This window comes from Chlorocebus sabaeus, chromosome 22, assembly GCF_047675955.1.
Source record: "Chlorocebus sabaeus isolate Y175 chromosome 22, mChlSab1.0.hap1, whole genome shotgun sequence".
Lineage (NCBI taxonomy): Eukaryota > Metazoa > Chordata > Mammalia > Primates > Cercopithecidae > Chlorocebus > Chlorocebus sabaeus.
In genome coordinates, this window is record NC_132925.1 from 73,395,830 (window position 1) to 73,419,960 (window position 24,131).

At 46.3% G+C, this 24,131-nt stretch overlaps 1 protein-coding gene across 4 annotated transcripts in view; it reads left to right on the forward strand.

Annotated features, from left to right (window-relative positions):
• Positions 1-24,131, forward strand: part of LRIG1 (leucine rich repeats and immunoglobulin like domains 1) — a 126,815-nt gene that overhangs the window by 96,699 nt on the left and 5,985 nt on the right. For 3 of the 4 annotated variants that reach the window (XM_007984912.3, XM_038003684.2, XM_038003686.2), the window contains 4 exons: positions 5,100-5,171; positions 5,962-6,033; positions 9,907-10,070; positions 22,372-22,692. In XM_007984912.3, coding sequence (XP_007983103.3) covers positions 5,100-5,171; positions 5,962-6,033; positions 9,907-10,070; positions 22,372-22,692 — 629 coding nt within the window. The remainder of the gene's footprint in view (positions 1-5,099; positions 5,172-5,961; positions 6,034-9,906; positions 10,071-22,371; positions 22,693-24,131) is intronic. The other variant, XM_038003685.2, reaches the window with a different exon arrangement.

Genomic DNA, 24,131 nt, shown 5'->3' on the forward strand with positions numbered 1-24,131 from the left:
GGCTATCTGAGGAAGGTATTTCTTCTTGAGCGTCCTGTACTCCAGCAGCATGTCGGAGATGCTTGTCAGTGTTTCTTGTCCTTATTGTCCCTAAAACAATGCTGATTTTCCCCAACCTTTAACCCATACGTGGCCCCTTTTTATCCCATATAGGGCAAACCTGGGAAGAGCCAGAAGTACCAAGTGGGGTGAGGCAGAGGCCTTCTTAGCAAGAGGAGCTCCAGGTCTGGGACGTGGCTGCTGAGGTGTTCAGCACCGGGGCTGCCATTCAGTATAAGCCTCCCTGGCCTCGGCCATAACTGATTGAAGGGTGAGGGTGGGGAGAATGGGCGGCATTGCCAGCCCTCATGGGGCATGTCCGTCTGGAGGAACCTGGAGCTGTTTCCTGGGTGTCATGGCTTCCAGGAGACTGTCTCTCTACAGAAGGCCCGTGAGGTGTGCCTGGCCCCCGGTCACCTGGGCTTCCGGTGCTGCATGAGTCCGCCGCTGCCTTCCTGAGTGCGCACCCTCTGTGCCCTGGTGCTTTCTCCTTTGTCCCCCTGCTGGACCAGGCTCAGCACTTCCACTTGAGCCCCAAGAGGTCAGCCCAAGCCCCTGCTTTCCTCTCTTGTTGTTTGTGGTGGGCTCCACACTGAGCTGGTCCTGAGACTCTTGGGAACTTGTTAAAATCTAAGCCTCACCCCACGCAGCCACTGAGTCAGCTTCTTGGGGCTGGAGACGCTGTGTATGTTTGAAAAAGGGTGAGAGAGAAAGACATGCATCCAGTTGGGGAAGCTGGGACAATAAACAAACAAGAATTCCTTAATATGATTAAGTATATGCAATCACTTATGTAAGTGTGATGCTATCATGGTTATGTGGCAAAGGAAACGAATCATTTTCTTCTTGGATAAAGAAAATGGTATGAGGCCTATGATTTGGATTCCATAAACTCCTGCTGAGTTCGAGAATGGGCAGTGGCTAGAGGTAGAGATGAGGCGAGATTGGCACGACCAGAGGATGGTTGTAGCTGTGTGATGGGCACTTGGGGTTCAGGATACTACTAAGTCTACCTAGCATAGTGTGTGCAAATTTCCACATTGAAAGGGAAGCAGAGAAGTAAATGCTGCTCATGTGATCCTGGTACACAGGGCTACTTAAAAACTGCTGTGTTTGGCATATTGCAGGTGTTGAGTCGATGTTTGTTGAACGAATGAAGGGAGGGACAGAGGAAGAACCCAGTGCCTCTTTGGTCCACCCGTCTACTCAGAACATTCCAGGAAAGCTCTGTGCTGTGGCCCTGGCTGAAAGAAGTGACCACAGACAGCACTGTGTTGCTCCGTGGGAATGGCCCAGTGCTGGCCTGTTGGGATCCACTGAGAAGTGGGGTGCATGTTAACACAGAAGACCTGCCCCTCTAGAGCAGCTGATCCGTGCTGCGGGGAGCGCAGCCGGTGCCCTGAGTCTCTTCATTTGGTGTGGGTTTGTCTTTGGAGAGCTCAGGGAGCTCGTGTTCAGGATCTGCCCTAGGATGGGAAGGTAGAGACCCCTGCCTTCGCTGAAATACTCAGGGACCTTGGGTCCTTCCCACCACGCAAGAGGTCAGACCTAAATTAAAATGTTTTCCAAGAAAGGGAGATGTGAGCCGCAGAGCCATAAATGGCCTCTCTGTGAATTTGGGGTGGATGCTGACCTGCCCTTAATTTTTCCAGCTTATGCACACAGCTGTGTTGGAGAGTTCCTCACACTGGAGCTTCCCAGCAGGGTAAGAATGTTCCTAGACCCCAGCACATGCCTTTCTTCCTAGCTTGTCTGGGATTCTTTTGTAGACCCACCCCAGGGCCTGTTTGTTTCCAAATGGTTGTGCGGTTCCCAGGCTGGGGCCTGCACAGTGGCACAGAGTCAGTACACAGGAGGGAAGAGAGAATTTCTGGATCCTAAATTTCAGGCAGAGAGGAGCAGTTAGTGATCTGGGTATGCGACTTCCTGCCCCGTGGTTCCAGCTGGCTCCATGGCATTCCTCAGAGGGAGGGGCAGAGTCCCACACAGGGCACATGGGAAGGGGTATGTTTGGGGGCACTTGCAGAGCTGATGGGAGTGCAGCCTCCATCCCTGCCTGTGGGGGGGCCGGGCCTGCAGTGGAACTCACTGTGTGTGTGGGTGGGGAGTGGGGGCTAGTGCACATGTCACGGCTACTCCCAAGGACATGAGTACAAGGACCACCTGAGCACTGCCCCCTGTACCTGCCACTTGATTTGGCAAGTGCTAACCAAGCCTTTCGAGCTGTTAGCTGGGTTGGCCAGGAGATGGATGGGAGGCTTGACAGGTGACTCCCGCAGGTTGCTTTCTGTTCCAGGTTGGTGCTGGGGAGGTCAGGCCAGCTGTGCCTTCTCTGGGAGCCTGGCTGTGATACAGAAATAGTGTCCTCCCAGCCCATATTCCCGCCTCTCCTTTCTCCTCACAGCAGCCTTTTATTAGAGCCATCCCAGTCTGCTGGCTGCAGCTCCCCATCCCAGCCCCATATGTCTGCTGGGGGAAGGTAAGGACCCTGCCTAGTCCACCAACAAGATGATTAGCCCGTGCATAATTGAGAATTTGAGAATTTGTTTTATTGCTATTGTCACCATTAAAAATAACAGCCTGCCCTCATTGTAAAACAGGTCAATATGACTAATATTTAATGGATGAAATAAAGCGCAGCTTTTTCCTGGATCTCGTTTACAGGAGATTTCACTAAACAGTTCAATGCGTTTTTACTGGGACCTCGGGCACGGAGTGCCTGGGCCGGGGGATCTGAGTAAGTGTAGAAGTTGGCAGCGGTCTCTGAAGTGCTCGGGGTGCAGTGCCCCATGAGCTGTTACTTGCTGGCGAGTTTTGTGGTTAAAGAGCGTAAGTTAGCATGGCCACCGGCTTTTCTGTGTGTTTGGTTTATTTGTTTTAAAATAAAAGTTTCAGACTGAGAGGGGTTGTGGAAATGCTTTCAGAATGCGATTGTTTTCCCATCCATGCAGACGGCCTGAGAGAAAGAAAAGGCAGAGGGTCTCTGGCCCGTTTGCCCCTTCACCCTCCGGAGGCAGGAAACAGAGCTGGCTTTGTCTGAGGGCTGAGCTCACAGTTAGTGCCGGGGTCGGCCTGAATGGTGGCCCCCAGGGAGGGAGTCTGTTTCTCATGAAACAGAGGGTCAGGCAGCCCCTGTGGAGTGGTTGCCCTGGAAGCTGGCCACGCAGGCTGGTGGTGCCTCCCTCTGGCTCTACTGTGAGCCTGTGTTGCCGGGAGGCAGCCTCCTGGTACCTGCCCAGGCGGTTCCCAGGAGGCCTGTTGCAGTTAGGAAGAAGCAGCAGCCGGTGTGCTGGGCAGGTCCCAGGCTGCCTTGCCATCTTTGGTTTGCTTCAGGGCTTACATTTTTCCTCCTTTCGGGAAGGGGCTGAGACTTCTTGTTTTCCCTGATGGGTCCCAGTCTTAATGCAGGTTGAAGGTGGAGCTGGCCTCTAGTCCAGTCTCTTCCCCAGTGCTAGGTGAGATCCTGGACCAAGAGTCTCCTTCCCACTAGGGGGCTGGGCCAGATGGGCTTTCTCCAGGGGCTTCCTCTCCTGCCCACCTGAACCCCATTGTCTCGGACAGACCTGTTGACGCTGAGAATCCCCAGGAGTTGGCTCCCAGCAATCGGTGTTCTTAGCAAGCCTGTTAGATCCTGGTGTACCTTAAGACTGACAAGTCCACGAAGCTCATGGTCAGCACTGCCTTCAGTTGTTCCCTGGTAGTCTCCTGTGCTGTCTGAATTGGAGGGAATGCCTTTGGTGGGTTCTCATCAGAGAACATGGTAACGGGGAGGGGAAAACTCAATTCTCTTCATTCCCAGTGTCCACCCTAGGGGCTCCCCTGCAGGGAAACAAGCTTGCCTTTAGATCACACAGTGCAGTGGAGGAGGCACTCATTTCTTCGTGTGTTCTGCAGGGCACAGACTTTGGTTTCTGGGAAAGCTCTTAGCAGTTACTGCTAAGGCTTGGATCAGAGCTGCCTGGAAGCAGAAACCCCTTCTCATGGGCAGGCAGTCCAGGCAGGGGACAGGCACTAGTGATAACCTTGGAGGCTGGCCCACTGACGTCATATAAAGTCTGGGGTATGGCTGAGGAGCCAAAGCACTGGGGCATCGCCTGCAGGCCCTGAGGGGTCTCTCTCATAGGCAAGGACACAGCTCCCCATGGTTGTGTGCTGACTGCCAGGACATCTCAGATGCAGAGAGCTATGGAGCCAGCTTGATGGATGCCTGTTTTCCTGTCCTCTTCTTGCCTCTTTTGGGAAACTTTGTTCCCAGAATGCACTTTTCAGAAGTGGGTGGCAGTTTGGGGGTTTTTGTTCATTTGGTTTTTGTTTGTGACAACTTCCCATTATGTTGCCCAGGCTGGAGTGCAGTGGTGCGATCACAGCTCACTGCAGCCTCCACCTCCTGGGCTCAAGCAGTCCTCCCACCTCAGCCTTCTAAGTAGCTGGGACTACTGGTGCGTGCCTCCACGCCCGGATAATATTTTATTTTTTGTAGAGACAAGTTCACCTTATGTTGTCCAGGTCTCAAACTCCTGGGATCACTTGAGCCTCCTCAAGTTGAGGCCTCCTGCCTCAGCCTCCCAAAGTGCTGGGATTACAGGCCTGAGCCGCCATGCCCAGTCATGGGCAGCAGTTTTAATTCTGAAGATTTTTCTTTCCTTTTTTGACTCAGCTTCCTCTCACTGAAACCATAACCGGTCTCATCTCTCCTGCAAGGCCATCACTAAACTTCACCATCCAAGCGTGGGTGGTCCTTGGAGAGAGACCGGGCCAGACAAGGTGATTTCCACCTGACACTGCAAGGGGCCTTTTTTAGGCCAGACGGCGCATGCAATTCCCTCCTGTCGTCACTATTAAATTCTAATAAAGATAGAAGTATTTCATTTCAGAAAGGGTAAGGCCTGTGTGCTTCAAACCCGTAATCTCAGCGCAGGTCAGCTTTCCACCTGCCCCTCACTGGACAGACTTATCAGGTAGCACTACCTTAATTATGTGTTTTCTTTCTCTTTCTCTCAACCCTTCCTTGTTTCTCTCTCCTTCCCTGGCCTTAATTTCTGGATGTTTGGAAACTACAGGACTCTGTTTGGAAACAAGATCAAGTCTGTGGCTAAGAGAGCATTCTCCGGGCTAGAAGGCCTGGAGCACCTGTGAGTATCTCGCCAGCCCTGCCCTGAGGCACAGGCCTGCCAAATGTGGCTGCCGGGGAGTTCTGCTAGCAATTTAATCGCATCTTTGTAAACTGAGAAACAGGCTATTTGGAAACACCAGCTGCTTCCTTCTCATTATAAGTCAGCTTCAACTTTGGCCTTTATGTTGCCTATGCCAGGAACAGTTACAGAACATATGGCCAGTGGGTGTGCTCCCAGTTAATTCAGTTGGTGTTTGGATAAATACCCTCCCCACTCCTGCTGCGCAGCCTCACCCCTGCACCAGCTCCTTCAGGGACCCCTGGCCTCACTACCTCTTCCACCAAGGTGCTTCCTGCTGGCCAAGCCTGTTGCCTCCATTAAAGCAGCTTAACAATGCAGAGTAGGTGCTGGGCTGAACCAGTTTGATGTGGTTGCTTCTGAGACCCTGGGAGGAGGGGGACAGAGCCACCCCTGAGACATTCATGCTGTTGCCATCTGGGGCGGATGCCTCATGTATGTGATTCTTAGTTTATTTCCTCTTTGAATCAAGGTTGACTCTTACCTCTGTTGGGGAAGGTTTTGCCTTGTGAGCAGGCCCCCGCCCAGCTTGGATGGTGCGCTAAGGCTGGCTCGGCTCCTGAGTCATTCTGTGGGCTTGTGTTGCGATTCGGGAAACAACAGCCTCCTGTAGTAGTTAGGACACAGGTCTGGCTAGTCCCTGTGGGTCATCTGTGAAACCAGGACTGTCCTGAAAACCCCTCAGGTTTACCTAGGGTTTCTTTGTGTAAGTATGTATGTTCTGTTTCAGGAACCTTGGAGGGAATGCGATCAGATCTGTCCAGTTTGATGCCTTTGTGAAGATGAAGAATCTTAAAGAACTGTAAGTATCTGGATTCCCTGGGTCTGACTGATGGGAACGGAGACTTTCAGAGTAAGAAACTTCTGCAGTTGCATTATGCTCACTTGTTAAAAGGCCACATGGTACATATTTTGGATTTTGTAGGCCACAGGGTCTCTGTCATGACTACTTGATTGTGTCATTGCAGCAGAAAGCAGCCATAAACAATACATAAGCAGGTGGGTGTGGCTGTGTGCCCATAAAGTCACACTGACAGAAGCAGGCAGTGGGGCCGCAGGCCGAAGCTTGCTAACCACTGTTCTAGACAATGTGAAATATACTGTCCTTTATAAAGTGGGTAATCACCCCTTTAATTATGTCAGGGACGAGTTTCCATCTTTTGGGCTTGTTTACAATGAAGGCCTGTGTTGAGAGGGGCTCCTTCAGAGCCTGGTGGGCTGTGAGCAAGGCAGAGCTCTGGAGGGGATGGGATGCTGAGGGGTGCGGTGGTGTCTGCCCATACCATTTCCAAGCTTTCTAGGCACAGTTCACAGGTGGTGGTGCTCCCACCGTGGACTTGGACCATGGGCTCTTGGGTGACAAGGTTGGAAAATCTTCCCTGTATCCTCCTCTCTGGCAGGGGAGCTAGTCTAGGTCCTCAGGTATAACACCCAAGTTTCTTTTTTTTTTTCTAGACATGAATCTGATTCTGCAGCCAGTAAGTTCTAGCCATGATATCAGTTCCCTCAAGGGGTAGCTTTTGGTTCCTAGAAGTGCTGACAGAATGGCACATGCCAAAGGACAGTCATCTTTTTGCCCTGGCGTCATCCCCATTCCCTGAGGCCACTCCTGATGGACCCTCAGTTGGGGCAGGGAGGCTGGGAATGGGAAATGTCGTGCATTCCCCGTAGCTGAGAACTGAAGCAGGCCGGGTGACACCGCTCTGAGTGAGGAAGGAAGGTGGCCTGGGCACTTGCCCTGTGACGTTCAGCGTGCTGTGAGCCTCAGGCCTGCTGAACAGATACCGTCCTTGCAAGGGTTGGATCTTGGAGTGGGCATCTGTGATGGGTACATGGAGCTCAGGGCTCTGCAGACAGCTGTTCCATGCCCAGGGCCTTCCCTCTTCCAGCCTCAGCAGCTCTGCCTCTATCTGTCGGATGAGACAGAACATACAGAAGGGATTCCATGGCTCTCCTTCCAGAGCAGGGGAGGAGATGATTCCAGACCACCGTGGAAGGCTGGATTCAGAGGTGGACTCACAGTAAAGCAAGTGGAATGAAACATTAGTTGTAGAAGACAAGTGGTGGGGCACAGGAGCATTCACTGTGGAATTCTTTCACCTTTTCTGTCTCTGAAACTTTCAGATATGATGTTAGGAGTGAAAAAGACCTGATTAAATTTAAATGGGAAGAGGGTATTTTGAGAGAAGGAAGGAGGAAGGGGATAAGATTTTCCTTGGGAAGTTGGAAGGAACTGGACCCTTCCAGAAGCTCGGACCCCCAGTGTGCTTCTCTAGTTCTGGAGGCTCAGTCTCGGTCTCCTGCCTGGCTTTGCCATCATTGCTGGACGTACCTAGCTGGGGCTGGCCCTGTGCTCAGTCCTCGGGTGAGAGAAACGGTTAATTCCACTTGGTCGTTTTCTTCTCCATCAGATCAAGTCAGGTTGTACTGTGCACTTAGTCATCCTCTGGGTAAATTTCCACAAGTGATGATTAGAAACACACTTTGAGTTGGAATCATGAAAATGCATCATGTGAGCCAGCGAAGCCCTGGAATGGCCGCAGAAGGCAGTAGAGCCGATGGCGCTGTGCTCTCCATGGGTGGAGGAAGGGCGGCAGGAGCCTGCAGAGCCTAGGGGTTGGAATCCTCAGTACTGCCTGGCCCGAGGCCCTCCCCATGTGTCCTCTCGGTCCTAACTTGCTTTTTAGGAACATGCTGTCTCCACCCTGGGTACCCACTGTCTTCGTGGAGTCTGGCCTCCTGTCTGAGGTGGGTTTCATGGTGGAAGAAATAGGAAATCCTCAAAGGCATTAGCCCCACACGTCCAGAGCATGTGTAAGATGAGGCTTAGCCCTTTCCACATGTGTCTGATCAAAGATAAATGTCAAATTTGTCTTCCCCAGTTTGTTCCTGTGGTTCAAATGGAATATGCCCTTGTATCCTGCACAAATGCCTAACGTCGTGCAGGGATGGCCCAGCCTCTCCTCCTAGGCTTTCATGAACAGTGCCCAGGCTGTTCTGCCTGACTGCATGGAAGTGCCCTCTTGCGAGGGAGCTGGAGGTGCTTCTGACAGCGGCGAGTTCTCCATCCAGGCTGAGTTCCCCCATGCCTGGCGCAGCCAGCCCGACCCCCATGCAGGGCGCACTCCTGGGAGCTGCCCTCCCCAAATGCTGCATGGGAATTGGCCATTTCATCAGGGATGGCCGTGACAGCCCTTCCGCCACTTGCAGTGACTCCACAGTAGAACAGCCCTCCAGATAACTCTCAGCAGGACGCTACCTGCCTATGAAATAAAAATGCAAACTCTCATTCTGATGTTAAGATCTGATATGGGTCAGCGTCCCAGTTATGATGGCCTTGAGATAAGTTATTTCCGTTTTTGGAAAAGCACTTTCCAAAATTATAATTATTTTAATAAGATGCCCAACTCATCTAGGGGTGATGGGGAACATGAGGAAGAGTGGATTTTACTTCATTTAGACTTGGGTCATCTGCTTACGTTTCATTCTTCCTTGCTGTGACAGTTTCTCCGCTCATTAGAAATCTGGAGAGAAATAGAAGAAAATGGAAGGCCAGTCCATTTGGTTGCTTTGCTGATGTCTGAGGACAGTGGTGGGTGGAGAAGGTGGCCAAGGTCATGCTCTTGGCCTGCATGATGTTTTTGGAATTCTGAGCATACCTGTGCCCCCTGTTTGTCACCAGGTACCAGAGACAGTGTATTGCAGGGAAGCCTGTGTGTTCTGTTTCCCAGTCTTCCCTTATTGTGGACCAGCCATCATTCTTTAGCTCACAGCTCTGAGGTCTTCCAGGAACAAGGCCGCTAGACTCTTGGTTGACTTATCTTCAAGTGACTCCTCAGGAAGGAATGTCCGCTGAGATGGCGATTCCGATTTCTGTTTAAAAAGCTTATCCTTAGTTGCTGAGAAATGAAAAAGAAAATATTCTCTGTTTTGGTTGGAGCCCCACAAAACTAAAGTTGTGCATTCTCATGCTCCCTGGGCAGTGGCAATTAACTAACAAGCACTATTTAGGGAGCAGAGCCGAATTCTGCTGGCCCTCTGAAGAATACTGGTGCAAAGATCAAGGCACAAACAAGAGGGTGGCACAGGGACGGGGCTTATTACATTTGGAAGTAAGAAAACATGCAGCTTTGCCAATGAAAAGGGAACAGCCATGAGGCAAAAGAGCCCTCCTCGAAACTTGTTGCAGAATTTGGATCAGAGTCTTAGGTTGAGTTTGGAAGCTCCAAGTAGTGTATCAGGAAAGTGGGAAAAACCAGAGGGGGGATGGTGGCACTGTTGGATGTATCAGAGGTCAGGAGAGGTCAGAAGGCAGCCCAGGGTCACACAGAACAGTGTCTGTCCCAGAGCGTGGGTGAGCTCCACGCTGCTGCTACTCCAGTTGTGGTCCTTGGGTCAGCAGCCCCAGCCTCACGTGCGAGCTCGTTCGATGTGCAGTCATAGGTACCATTCCTGACCGACCCAGCCAGCAACTGCAGTTTTTCAAAATCTCCAGGTGGGTTATATGCACAGCCCTGGGAAATTGGAGAGGAACTGTGAGAAAAAGCATTTCCCCTTCCAGCTTGCTGGTGTTCACTTGAGAAGCTGACTGGAGGCGACTGATCATTCTGTGTGCGAAGGGAGTATCCCTCCTCTGCGGCTGCACCTGAGGCATCCACTGTTGTGTTTCTTTCAGCCATATCAGCAGCGACAGCTTCCTGTGCGACTGCCAGCTGAAGTGGCTGCCCCCATGGCTGATGGGCAGGATGCTGCAGGCCTTTGTGACAGCCACGTGTGCCCACCCAGAATCACTGAAGGGTCAGAGCATTTTCTCTGTGCCACCAGAGAGTTTCGTGTGTGGTAAGACTGTCTTTGTAACTCTTTTTCTCCTTCATGACGGGCAAGGAAGCCAGGAGGTACTCTTCAGTATGGGAGTCATTCCTGTGATCAGAGTAAACCCCAGCCCGTGGTTACAGATCAGCTGCTGGATGCAATTTATTTCTCGCTGAAACCACACACGGTATTTACCGTAGAGTTGCCTCATTATGTGGTTCTTGGAGGACATGCATTTAATCAGAAGGGAGTATAAGTTGGTTCAGTTACAAATCAGAATAATCAGTTACAGGAAGGATAGTTCTGTTGTTTCAGAAGGGCTCTGGTGCCCGGGTTTAGCTGTGAATTTAACTCAGTGTACGAGGCTGGGGTTTTAATGTGTGTTTCTTTCCAACCCCAAGAATGAAAGGTTAAATACAGGAAGAACAAGTCTCAGGAGAACAGTTGCTGTAGTAAAAATAATTCCTTGATGTTGACTTGTACTCTCGCTGTTTCTCAAAACCACTGAAATCTGCACTTGCAGCTTTACATTCTTTTTGCCTTCTGATTGCCGGAACATAGCTCTTGCCATCTTTTTGACTGGGAGTCGGGATCCAAGTCTGGTTGCAGAGAGCATGGAAAATGCTGAACAGCTGAAAACACACACGCAGGCTAGCTCAGACAGGAATGACACAGCCTCACAGTCAGGAAGAGATGATCAAAGAATGAGATGAATTTTGAGTTTTTCCGGTTTTTTTTTTTTTTTTTTTTGCTCTAAGCAGGAGCAAGAGTGGGATTCCCAGGCCTGACTGGAACTGCTGGGCAGGTGAAAGTCCCTCCTGCCTTTTGTGCTCACTGGTCTCCCTTGAGCCTTGAGATCCCTGCTGTGAGGATCCTAACTAGGAACTCACCCATCCATATGGGAACCCTTGTGGGCCACTTCTCTCTCCTACTTTCTGGCCATAGCAATGGCCTGCTGGAGGCAAGATGCGTGCACCCTCCTTCCATGCATCCACCCCTGCCTTCACGATCACCACTTCTGAGAACAGGCCTGCTGAACTTCGTCTGGATCCAGACCGGGGACACGTCTTAAACACACTGTGAACATGGCAGCCGCTCTCCAAACTGAGCTTTTCATGTGTCTTACGGAGTCTTCTGTGTGGAATCGAATGCTCGCACAGCTCCATTCTCCAGGCACAAAATGGCTGTATAATCCATTGTTCATTGGCCCATTGTCATCAAGTCCTTGACCCTTAAATTGTTTATAGACCTCCCTCAAATGAAGCTTTCTGTCGCTCCCTCCGCTTTCCTGCCATAGGGCAGGCTTTCCCTCTGGGTGAGCCAGGTAGGACTTTGGTAAGCTCACCTAGCCCCCAGCCTGTGGCCCTCGCATATTCTGGATTGAAAGAGTTGTTTATTTCACACCTGTCATCCCTACCCCCACATTTTAGTTCAAGCTTCCCCGCTCTAAAAACATCAGGTGTTAATGGGAATCATGAAAACACTTGGCAGAAGATCAAGGTTTCAGGCTCAATGGGAGTTTCCCACTCCTCTTTTAAAAACGGAAACATAACCAGTCCACATCCACCAGGACAGCTAGAATCCGAAACTGAGATAATAACAAGTGTTGCTGAGGAGAGGGAGAAATCTGAACCCTCCTACATTGCTAGTGGGAGTGTAAACTGGGCAGCCACCTTGGAAAACAGTCTTGGCAGTTCCTCCGTTCAACATACAGTTACGACATGACCTGGCAGTTCCACTCTTGGGTGTATAACTAAGAGAAATGAAAGTATATGTTCACACAGAAACTTCTATATGAATGTTCAGAGCAGCATTATTCATAATAGCCAAAATGTGGGCACAACCCAGGTATCAGAGGATAAACAAAAGGTGGTGTAGCCATACAATGGAATATTCATTAGGCGGTGAAAGGAATCAGTAGTCCTACAAAATGAATGAACTTTGACAATGTCATGCTGAGTGGAAGAAGTCAGCCACAAAAGACCAATAATCTAAATTACATGATAATATTCATAGAAATGTCCAGAATGGGGAAATCTCTGGAGGTAGAGATTAGGTTAGTAGTAGTTTAAGGATGGGGAGGGATGGAAAGGGAGGGTTAATAGCTAAAATGTACAACATTTCTTTTTGAGGTGATGAAAATGTTGTAAAGTTGACTAGTGATGGTTGCCCATATTGGTGAGTATACTAAAAACCATTAAATTGTATACTTTTAGATGAGAGAGTTGTAGTGTAGATGAACTATTCTCAATAAAGCTTTTAGAAAGAAATATAATGTATATATCATAAAAATTTACCCCTTTAAAATGTATATTTTGGTTTGTAAATGTATAAATGGTTTTTATAATAGTCACAACTGTGTAACCATCACTATTATCTAATTTTAGAACATTTCGTCACCCCTAGAAGGATCCCCATACCATTAGTAATCACTCCCTATTCTCTGCCCCCAGGCCCTTGATAGCACTAATCTCATTGTGTGTTCTGGGCATTTAATATAAATGGAACCATACACTATATGGTCTCTTGTAACTGGCTTTTCTCACTTAGCATAATTTTTAAGCATGTATCAGTACTTCATTACTGTTTTTAACGTCTGAATAAATGGGTTTACATTTTATTTATCCATTTATCAGATGATGGACATTAGATTGTCCCCACTTTTTGGCTACTATGAATAATGCTGCTGTGAAAATTCATATACAAGGTTTTGTGTGATTCTTCTGGGTACAAACCTAGGAATGGAATTGCTGGGTCATATGCTAACTCTATGCTCACCTTTTTTGAGGGACTGCCAAACTGTTTTCCAAAGTGGCTTCATGATTTTACATGCCCATCACCAATGCATGAGAATTCCAATTTCTCCTCATTTTTGCTCGCGTGTGTTATTAGCTGTCTTTTTTATTTTGGATGTACTAGTGTGAAATACAGTCTCATGGTGGTTTTGATTTGCATTTCCCTAATGATAAATGATGTTAGGCGTGTTTTCACATGCTTATTGGACATATATATATATCTTCTTTGGAAAAACAGCTATTTAAATCATTTGCCAGTATTCATTTGTCTTTTCATTGTTTAATTGTAAGAGTTCTTTATGTATTCTGGATACTAGACTTTCATAAGATACATGTTGTGCCAATATTTTCTCCCAGGTTGAGGGCTGGTTTTCATTTTCTTGATAGTTGAAGTGCAAAAGTTTTTAATTTTGATGAAGTTCAGTATCTCTGTTTTTTCTTTTGTTACGTATGCTTTTGATTTCGTATCTAAGAAACTATTTGCCTGAGATAAGGTCACAAAGATTTCCTCCTTTATTTTTTTCTAAGAGTTTTATAACCTCTGTGTTACAAAGCCCTCTGATTTTGTTCTTTTTCAAAATTGTTTTGACTATTATGGATCCCTTGCCATTTGCCTATAATTTTTTTTTTTTTTTTTTTTTGAGACGGAGTCTCGCTCTGTCGCCCAGGCTGGAGTGCAGTGGCCAGATGTCAGCTCACTGCAAACTCCGCCTCCCGGGTTTATGCCATTCTCCTGCCTAAGCCTCCTTAGTAGCTGGGACTACAGGCGTCCGTCACCTCGCCCGGCTAGTTTTTTGTATTTTTTAGTAGAGACGGGGTTTCACCGTGTTAGCCAGGATGGTCTCGATCTCCTACCCTCGTGATCCGCCTGTCTCGGCCTCCCAAAGTGCTGGGATTACAGGCTTGAGCCACCGCGCCCGGCCTTGCCTATAATTTTTATGATCAGCTTGTCAATTTCTGCAGTAAAGGAAAGTGGGATATGGGTTGCATTGAATCTATAGACTAATTTGAGAACTATTGCCATCTTAACAGTATTAAGTCTTCCCAATCCGTGAAGATGGGCTGTCTGTTCACTCTTTCTTAGCTTCCTAAAAATTTGTTTCAATCATGTTTTGTCATTTTCAGTGTACACATCTTGAACTATTGCTAAATGTATTTCTGTTTTTATTTTTGCTATTATAAATGAAATTCTTAATTTCACTTTTGGAGTTTCAAAAATGAAATTTGCATTGCAAGTATACAGAAATGCAATTGAATTTTGTATCTTGCTCTTGTATCCTGCACCTATGTTGATGTCATTTATTCTAAGTTTTTCAGTAAATTTCTTAGGATTTTCTTTATATGTGATCATCATGTCATTTGCAAAAAGGTAGTTTCACTTCTTCCTTTCCAGTCTGTATGGTTTTCATTTCTTTCTCTAGCCTAATTGCCCTGGCTAAAAGCTGTAATACAATGTTGAATAAAAGTAGTAAGGGCAGACATCTTTGTCTTTTTTCCTAATCTTGGTGGGAAAGTATTTGACCATTTCTTTTGCCATTAAGTATGATGCTAGCTGTAGATTTTTCAGAGACAACCTTTACAAAAGTGAAGCAAGTTCCTTTTTATCCCGAATCTGTTGAGGGCTTCTGTGTTTGTCATGAAAGGGTGTTGGATTCTGTCAGATTTTTTCTCTGCATCTGTTGAGGTGATATGAGTTTTTCCCTTTATTTTACTGATACGGTGTATTACATTAATTTTTGGATCTTAAGCTAACCCTGCCTTTCTGGGATCGATCCAACTTGGTTGTGATATATCATCTTTATATGTTGTAGGAATCAGTTTGCTAGTATTTTTATTGAGGATTTTTGCGTTTATACTCATAAAGGATGTTGTTTTATAGTTTTTTTGTGGTGATGGTTTTGTCTTATTGGGAAATACTCCCTTAAATGATTTTCTTAGAAGACTTTATGAATGACTGGTAATAATTCCTTAAATGTTTGGTAGAACTCACTAATGTAGCCATTTGGGTCTGGGCTTTTATTTTTGAGACTGAGTCTTGTTCTGTCACCCAGGCTGGAGTGCAGTGGCACGATCTTGGCTCACTGCAACCTCTGCCTCAAGGGTTCAAGCGATTCTCCTGCCTCGGCCTCCCGAGTAGCTGGGATTACAGGTGTGCACCACCACATCCAGCTAATTTTTATATCTTTGTGTGTCCGGAATTGGTGGGTTCTTGGTCTCACTGACTTCAAGAATGAAGCCGTGGACCCTTGTGGTGAGTGTTACAGTTCTTAAAGATGGTGTGTCCAGAGTTTGTTCCTTCAGACGTTCAGATGTGTCTTGGAGCGTCTTCCTTCTGGTGGGTTCGTGGTCTCGCTGTCAAGAGTGAAGTTGCAGACCTTCGCGGTGTTACAGCTCTTAAAGGCAGCGCGTCTGGAGTTGTTCGTTCTTCCTGGTGGGTTCGTGGTCTCGCTGGCTTCAGGAGTGAAGCTGCAGGCCTTTGTGGTGAGTGTTATAGCGCATAAACGCAGTGTGGACCCAAAGAGTGAGCAGCAGCAAGATTTATTGCAAAGAGTGAAAGAACAAATCTTCCACAGGGTGGAAGGGGACCCCAGCGGGTTGCCACTGGCTGGCTCAGGCAACCTGCTTTTATTCCCTTATCTGGCCCCACCCACATCCTGCTGATTGGTCCATTTTACAAAGAGCTGATTGGTCCGTTTTCACAGAGTGCTCATTGGTGCATTTACAATCCTTGAGCTAGACACAAAGTCACAGAGTGCTAGTTAGCTAGATACAGAGTACCAATTGGTGTATTCACAAACCTTGAGCTAGACACAGAGTACTGATTGGTGTATTTACAAACCCTGAGCTAGATACAGAGTGCTGATTGGTGCACATACAATCTTCTGGCTATATAGAAAAGTTCTCCAAGTCCCCATCCAGTTCAGGAGCCCTGCTGGCTTCGCCCAGTGGATCCTGTGCTAGGGCTGCAGGCGGAGCTGCCCACCAGTCCCGCGCTGTGCCTGTACTCCTCACCTCAGCTCTTGGGCTGTAGACGGGACTGGGCGCCACAGAGCAGGGGGCGGCGCCGGTTGGGGAGGCTCAGGCTGTGTGGGAGTACACCCCAGGGAGGGAGCTCAGACATGGCGGGGCTGCAGGTCCTGAGCCCTGCCCCGCGGGGAAGCAGCTATAAGGCCTGGCGAGAATTTGAGTGCAGCCCAGCGGGCTGGCACTGCTGGGGGACCCAGTGCAACCTCTGCAGCTGCTGGCCCGGGTGCTAAGCCCCTCACTGCTCTGGGCCGGCCAGCGGCTGTGTGTGCGGGGTCCCCCCGCAAGCCCGCGCCAGGGCCCACCGGAACTCACATAGGCCTGCGAGCGCAGCCCTGGTTCCTTCACGCGCCTCTCCCTCCACACCCTCCCCGTAAGCAGAGAAAGGAGGCTCTGGCCTCAGCCAGCCCAGAGGGGGCTCCCACGGTGCCGTGACGGGCTGAAGGGCTCCTCAAGTGCCACCATAGTGGATGCCGAGGCCGAGGAGGTGCTGAGAGTGAGGGCTGCTAGCACATTGTCACCTCTCATTTGGTATAGATGGGGTTTCACCATGTCAGCCAGGCTGGTCTTGAACTCCTGACCTCAAGTGATTTGCCCACCTCAGCCTCCCAAACTGCTGGGATTACAGGCATGAGCCACTGTGCCTGGCATGGGCTTTTCTTTATGGGAAGTTGTAAAATTATTGAGTCTTGTTACTCATTAATGTCTCTTCAGAATGTCTATTTCTTCTTGAGCCAGTTTTGGTAGTTTGTGTCTGTCTAGGAATTTTTACCAGATTATCTTATTGGTATACAGTTGTTTATGGTATTCCCTGTTTCATTGCTGTAAGGTTGGTGGTAGTAGTGTGCCTTTCATTCCTGAGTTTAGTAATTTGAGCCTTTTCCCCCCTACCACAAGTCTTTCTGAAGGTTTTTCAGTTTTGTTGATATTTTCAAAGAACCAACTTTTGTTTTCAGTGATCATCTCTATTTTTCTATTTATTTTCATTTATTTCTGTTCTGATCTTTATCTTTCCTTCTTTCTGCTTGCTTTGGGTACAGCTTGCTCTTCCTCTTTAAAATTTCTTAAAAGGTTAGATTTTTAATTTGAGATTTTCTTTAATATAGGCATCTACAGCCGTAAATGTATAAACATTGTTTCAGCTGCAGCTTCCAAGTTTTGATATGTTATGTTTTTGTTTTCATTCATCTCAAAGTGTTTTCTGATTTCTCCTGTGATTTCTTGTTTGCCTTTTAGGAGTGTACTGTTTAACTTCCACAAATTAGTTTCCCAGTATTCTTTCTACTGTTAAATTTTGAGTTTCATTCCATTGCCATCAGAGAAGATACTTTGTATGATTTCCATCTTTTTTAAATTGATTGAGACTTGGTTTGTGACCTAAAAAATTGTGATCTATCCTGGATAATATTCCATGTGTATTTCAAAAGAATATTCATGCCGGTGGTGCTAAGTGGAGTATCCCATTGATAGCTATTAGGTCTGTTTGTGCTTTTTTTTTTTTTTCTTTTTGAGACAGAGTCTCACTCTGTCACTCAGGCTGGAGTGTAGTGGTGCGATCTCAGCTCACTGCAACCTCCGCCTCCCGGGTTTAAAAGACTCTCGTGCCTCAGCCTCCCGAGTAGCTGGGATTACAGATGCCTGCCCACCACAGTCAGCTAATTTTTGTATTTTTAGTAGAGACAGGGTTTTGCCATGTTGGCCAGGCTGGTCTTGAACTCCAGACCTCATGTGATCTGCCCACTCAGCCTCCCAAAGTTTTGGGATTACAAGCATGAGCCACCGCACTCAGCCTCTATTTGGTTTTTATGAGGGGCTTTCAGAAAATTAATGGAAAATGCGTATAATGAAAACACTGTGCATAGGTTTCCAGGTTTTTTTGCACCAAAATAAACGTTTATTAACTTGTTATAGCATGTTTGAATAGCATCTAGTTTGAAGCACTAGGTCATCAATTTGAAATGAACCCCTATTAGAGCAACATGAATTCTGCTAACATTGAAGCAAGAACAAACATTAAATTTATGGTGAAGCTTGGGTGGAAGAATGGTGAAATAATTGACTCTTTACAAAAAGTTTATGGAGACAGTGCCCCAAAGAAATCAGCAGTTTACATATTGATAACTCATATTAAGAAAGTTGAAGATGAAGCCCCCAGATGAAGTTGATGTGGCAGACCACCCACATCAATTTGCAAGGAAAAGACTATCTTGTTTGTGCCTAAGGGGACTGATGATTAACAGCAGAAACAATAGTCAACACCGTAGACATCTCAATGGGTTTGGCTTACACAATTCTGACTGAAAAATTAAAGTTCAGCAAATTTTTCACTCAGTAGGTGCCAAAACCATTATTACTTGGATCAGCTGCAGAGCCTTGAATGGACATTTTAAAGAAGTGAGAGCAAGACCTGAAGCATTTTTTCTAAGAATTGAAACAGGAGATGAAACATGCCTTTACCAGTACAATCCTGAAGACAAAACACAATCAAAGCAATGGCTACAAAGAAGCAGATGTGGTCCAGTCAGAGCAAAAGCAGACCAGTCAGGAGCAATGGTCATGGCAGGTTTTTTGGGATGCTCAAGGCATTTTGCTTGTTGACTTTATGGAGGATCAAAAAATGATCACATCTGTTTATTATGAGAGTGTTTTGAAAAAGCCAGAGCTTTAGCAGATAAATGCCTAAGAAAGCTTCACCAGAGTTCTCCACCATGACAGTGCTTCTGCTGATTCCTCTCATCAAAGAAGAGTGAATTTGTGAGAGTTTTGGTGGGGAATCATGAGACATCCACCTAAAAGTCCTGATTTGGCTCTATCTAACTTTTTAGTTATTATCTTTAAAAATCTTTAAAGGGCCCCCAATTTTCTTCAGTTAATAATGTAAAAAAGACTGCATTGATATGTTTAAATTCCCAGGACCCTCAGTTTTTTAGGGATGGACTAAATGGCTGGTATCATCACTCCAGAGAGTTTCAAACTTGATGGAGGTTGAGAAATAAAGTTTATAATTCCATTTTCCATGAACTTTTTCAAGTCCCCTCATAGTGTTGTTGAAGTCTTCTGTTTCCTTGATCTTCTGACTAGTTCTATCCATTGTTGAAAGTGGGGTATTGAAGTGTACAGACTATTATTGTTGCACTATTTCTTTAATCCTGTCAGATTTTGTTTTGTGGCATTCCATTAGGTATATATGTATTTATCATTTTTATGTGTTTCTGCATTGACCCTTTTACATTATAAAATAATATTCTGTCTCTGTAGTAAAAAGTCCTGTCTTAAAGCCTGTTTTATCTGTTAGTAGTATGGACACTTTAATTCTCTTTTGGTGACTGCGTGTTTGTATCTTTGAATCCAAACTGTGTCTCTTATGGGCTGTGGCTGGATCATGGTTTTTTATCCATTATGGTAATCTTTGCCTTTTGACTGGAGTGTTTAATTCATTTTCTTTTAATGCAATTACTGATAAGGTAGAGTTTGCCCCTTATTTGTTCTATGTGTCCTATCTTTTTGTTTCCTTATTTTTCCATTACTGACTTGTTTTTTATTGAATAGATATTTTCTGGTGTACTATTTTAATTCCCTGTTTTTTAAATATACACACAGGTATTTTTAAAATTATTTTCTTAGTTTTGCCTATAGGAATTAAAATTAACATCTTACAACAATCTAGTTCAAAGAAATAATGAAATTAACTTCAATAGTATGCAAAAATTATGTTCCTATTAAGATCCAGTTTTCTTCCTTTATGTTACTATTGTCATACACATTACATTTTCATTAAGCCCATCAACACAGCTTTACAATTACTGCTTTATGTAGCTGTCTTTTAAATCAGGAGAAGAGAGTTACAAAAATACATGTATCCTGTGTGTTGTATTTACCTGTGTAGTTACCTTTAATGGGATTTTTTATTTCTTGGTGTGGATTGGAGTTGCTCTCTGATATCCTTTCATTTCAGCCATACTAAATACTCTCCTGGATTTCTTGTGGGGCAGGTCTGGTAACAGTCAACTTGCTTTGTATGTGTTTAAAATAAAAACTTGGGAATGTTTTTAACTTCTTCATTTTTGAAGGATGGGTTTTTTAATACATAGAATTTGTAGTTGAACATCTTTCTTTCAGTAATTTGAATGTCTTCCTACTGCCTTCTGTTCTCTGTGGTTTCTGGTGAGAAATCAGCCGTTAATAATACTGAAGATCCCTTGAATGTGATGAGTTGCTCCTCTTTTGTGCTTTCAAGATTGTTTTTGGCACCTGACAGCTTGACTATGATGCATCTGGGTTTGGATCTTTGAATTTATTCTACTTGGAGTTCATTAATATTCTTGGATGTGTGGCTGCACATTTTTTCATCAAATTTGGGGCCTTTGTTTTGCAAATACTTTTTCTGTTCCTTTTTCTTCTCCTCCTTGGACTCCCATGATTTGTATGTTGTTGTGCTTGATGCTGTCCCACAAGTCTCTGTGGTTCTGTTCATTTTACCTCATTCTTTTTTCTTTGTTTCTCAGACTGGATAATCTCAGTTGACTGTCTCAAGTTTCCTGCCCCTTCTTTCTGCCAGCTCAGTTCTGCTGTCCAGCCCCTCTAGTGAATTTTTCATATCAGTTATTGTACTTCTAAGTTTCAAAATTTCTACTTGGTTCATATCTATAATTTATCTCTTTATTGCTATAAAATTTTCTCATACTTTATCCTTCAATTTTTTATTTTTTTATTTTTATTTTTATTTTTGAGCCAGAGTCTTGCTCTGTTGCCCAGGCTGGAGTGCAGTGGCACGATCTCGGCTCACTGCAAGCTCCACCTCCCAGGTTCACGCCATTCTCCTGCTTTGGCCTCCCAAGTAGCTGGGACTACAGGCACCCGCCACCACACCTATTTTTTTTTTTTTTTTTTTTTTTGTATTTTTAGTACAGATGGGGTTTCACCATGTTAGCCAGGATGGTCTTGATCTCCTGACCTCATGATCTGCCCGCCTCAACCTCCCAAACTACTGGGATTACAGGTGTGAGTCACCGCGCCTGGCCACTATCCTTCGATTTTTTTCAGACATGGTTTCGTTGAGGTGTTTGAACACGCCTGTAATTGCAGATTTAAAAAGTTTATTTAGTGAGTCTAAGTCTGGGCTCCCTCAGAGAGTTTCTGTTGACTGCTTTTTTCCTGTTTGAGTGTTTCATAATATTTTGTTGAAAATTGGGCATTTAAAATAAAATAATGTGGCAACTCTGGAAACTGGATATTCCCCTTCTTCTCCCCCAGGATTTGCTGCTGTTGCTATTTATTGTTACAGCTTGCCTAGTGACTTTTCCTGGACAAAAGCTGTAAAGTCTGTCCCCCTAAGTCCCTGCTTGTTTAGTTTAGTGGTTAGCTAATGGTTGGACAGAAAAGCCCTTGTCACCACAACCACTGTCTCCTATCCTTTACTGACGGCTTGTGTGTTTGTGTTGGGGTGTGCCATCACTTTGTATTTGTGTAGATAGTCATGCTGAGCCACAGGTGAGAAATGAGGACCCCCTCAGGTCTTTCCTGGGCATGCACATGGCCTTGCACCTGCATGTGGCTGTCTAGATCCCCAAGAACGTATTGGACCTTTTCAAAGCCCACCATCAACATTGTATTCCCCACATTTTCCTTTATAGTTGTGTTGTCCCCTCAGTCAGCCGCACTGTTAAACAGTGGCTACTGATTGTTGTGGTCATGTGCCCTGGGGCTAGGGCTTCTCCTGCTGGGCAAACTAGATCAGGGCAAATAAATGCAAATCCTGTGAATGGGGCTTGCCAGGTTGCTGCCAGGTAGGTCACATGGTGTCAGTTCTGGGGATGGGGCTTTTGGGGAACCCATTCTGACCCTTCAGTGGTTGCTAGGCTGCTGGGTTACAAGGCTACCATGGAGCTGGGGAGATAAGATAATGGGGCTTAGGATAAGCTAAAACACCAAAAAGCTCACATTTCTTACTGAGATGTTGCTATTTTCTTGAATCAACACTCCATGGATTGTTGTAGGCCTTTGGTTTTCCAGAATTCTGAAAAAGTTGCTTTTGACCATTTTTCCAGGTGTTTTCATTGTTTTAATGGAGGCACAGATTTCTGGAGGTCCTTATTCTGGCATTTTGGAAGTGTTTCACACCCCTTCCTTTTGGAGTAAGGTTTGTGGATAAGATCTCTGCAGCCATGATCAGTGATGCCTGACTCTGTTTTGTGTGAAAGTCAGCAGGCAGAGCCAGTTGTCTTAAGGGAGCTGCCAGCTGGCTGGTTTGAGAACTGAGAAGTGGTGGGTTAATTTCCAATCAAGGAGTTTGATCATAAAGGTGATCAGTACTCACAGACTTATAATTAGATGAGGTCAGATATCCATGGTGCAACTCTTATGGCCTCTGGTGGGGCTGAGGATGCACAGGGACCTTGAGCTCTGGTTCCGGCTGGGTGTCGGAGTCAGTTTCTTGTTAGCATGAACAGCAGCTGGCTCCTGTGTGTACTAAGAACCCAGTGCCTTACAGTTGATCCTTCTCTCCCCAGATGACTTCCTGAAGCCACAGATCATCACCCAGCCAGAAACAACCATGGCTATGGTGGGCAAGGACATCCGGTTCACGTGCTCAGCAGCCAGCAGCAGCAGCTCCCCCATGACCTTTGCCTGGAAGAAGGACAATGAAGTCCTGACCAATGCAGACATGGAGAACTTTGTCCACGTCCACGCGCAGGATGGGGAAGTGATGGAGTACACCACCATCCTGCACCTCCGCCAGGTCACTTTTGGGCACGAGGGCCGCTACCAATGTGTCATCACCAACCACTTTGGCTCCACTTATTCACATAAGGCCAGGCTCACCGTGAATGGTATGGGAACACCATCTTTCTTTGTTATAGTGCCAGAATCCTACATACCACACTCCTGATGGCCCTTTCAGCTTTCCATGTAAAGATGACTGAGACAGGACACAGACATGCTTCTGGGGCACTATTAAATCATACTGTTGCCTAGGTTTGCCCTAGAGCAAGTTTTGCAGATTTCAAGGGTTATTCTCAATTAGTTACTTGTTTTTGTTGACTTTTAAAAATCTAGTTATTGGCGGGGCGCGGTGGCTCACGCCTGTAATCCCAGCACTTTGGGAGGCCGAGGTGGGCGGATCACAATGTCAGGAGATCGAGACCATCCTGGCTAACATGGTGAAACCCTGTCTCTACTAAAAATACAAAAAATTAGCCGGGCGAGGTGTCGGGCACCTGTAGTCCCAGCTACTCGGGAGACTGAGGCAGGAGAATGGTGTGAATCTGCGGGGTGGAGCTTGCAGTGAGCTGAGATCTCGCCACTGCACTCCAGCCTGGGTGACAGAGCAAGACTCTGTCTCAAAAAAAATAAATAAGTAAAAATAAAAATCTCGTTATTGGCCAGGTACTGTGGCTCACGCCTGTAATCCCAGCACTTTGGGAGACTAAGGTGGGCAGACCACTTGAAGCCAGGAGTTTGAGACTAGCCTGGCCAACATAGTGAAACCCCATCTCTACTAAAAGTACAAAAATTAGCCAGGTGTGGTGGCACATGCCTGTAATCCCAGCTACTCGGGAGGCTGAGGCATGAGAATTGCTTGAACCCAGGAGGTGGAGGTTGCAGTGAGCCAAGATCACTCCACTGCATTCCAGCTTGGGTGTCAGAGCCAGACTCTGTCTCAAAAAAACAAAAAAAAAACTAGTTATTATATTAGGTCAAATTGTGGAGAGCATAGCCTTGTGTTTTTGTCCATTTCTTATCCTCTGTAAGATAATCTGGTTTCCAGATTCCAAACATCCCCTTATCCTGGGGAAGCTGCTGTTTGAGTAGACAGTACAACATTGAAGTCAGAGGCTGGCTAGTGCTCCAGAGGCTGTGGAGTGCAAGGCTGGTGTGAACCCTCGCCTGAAAGAGACAGTGTCCTGGCATTTGACGGGTTTTTACTCATTAACCAGCCTTGGAGCTTGTCAAGGGGACCATGTGTTATTTTGTGTTTGGAGCAAAGGGGTGGGGAGTAGATAGCTTGAATAGTTGACTATCCCACCCCAGTAACCTAATGGAGTTATCCTGATTACTAACCCTCTAGTTAAAAAGAATTGGCTTAAGAATCATCAGAATGCTGGATCTGCTGTGCTCTTTAAGCCCCCACAGATCATGGGGAAACACCTGCTTTACCACACTGTGGTCGGGTTGTCTTGGCTTATTCCAAGTCCTCACAGTTTCTGGAAGACTCAGGGAACTGTTAGACTCTCCCCCAAATTAATGTTGACAGGAACTGTGGTGGTGC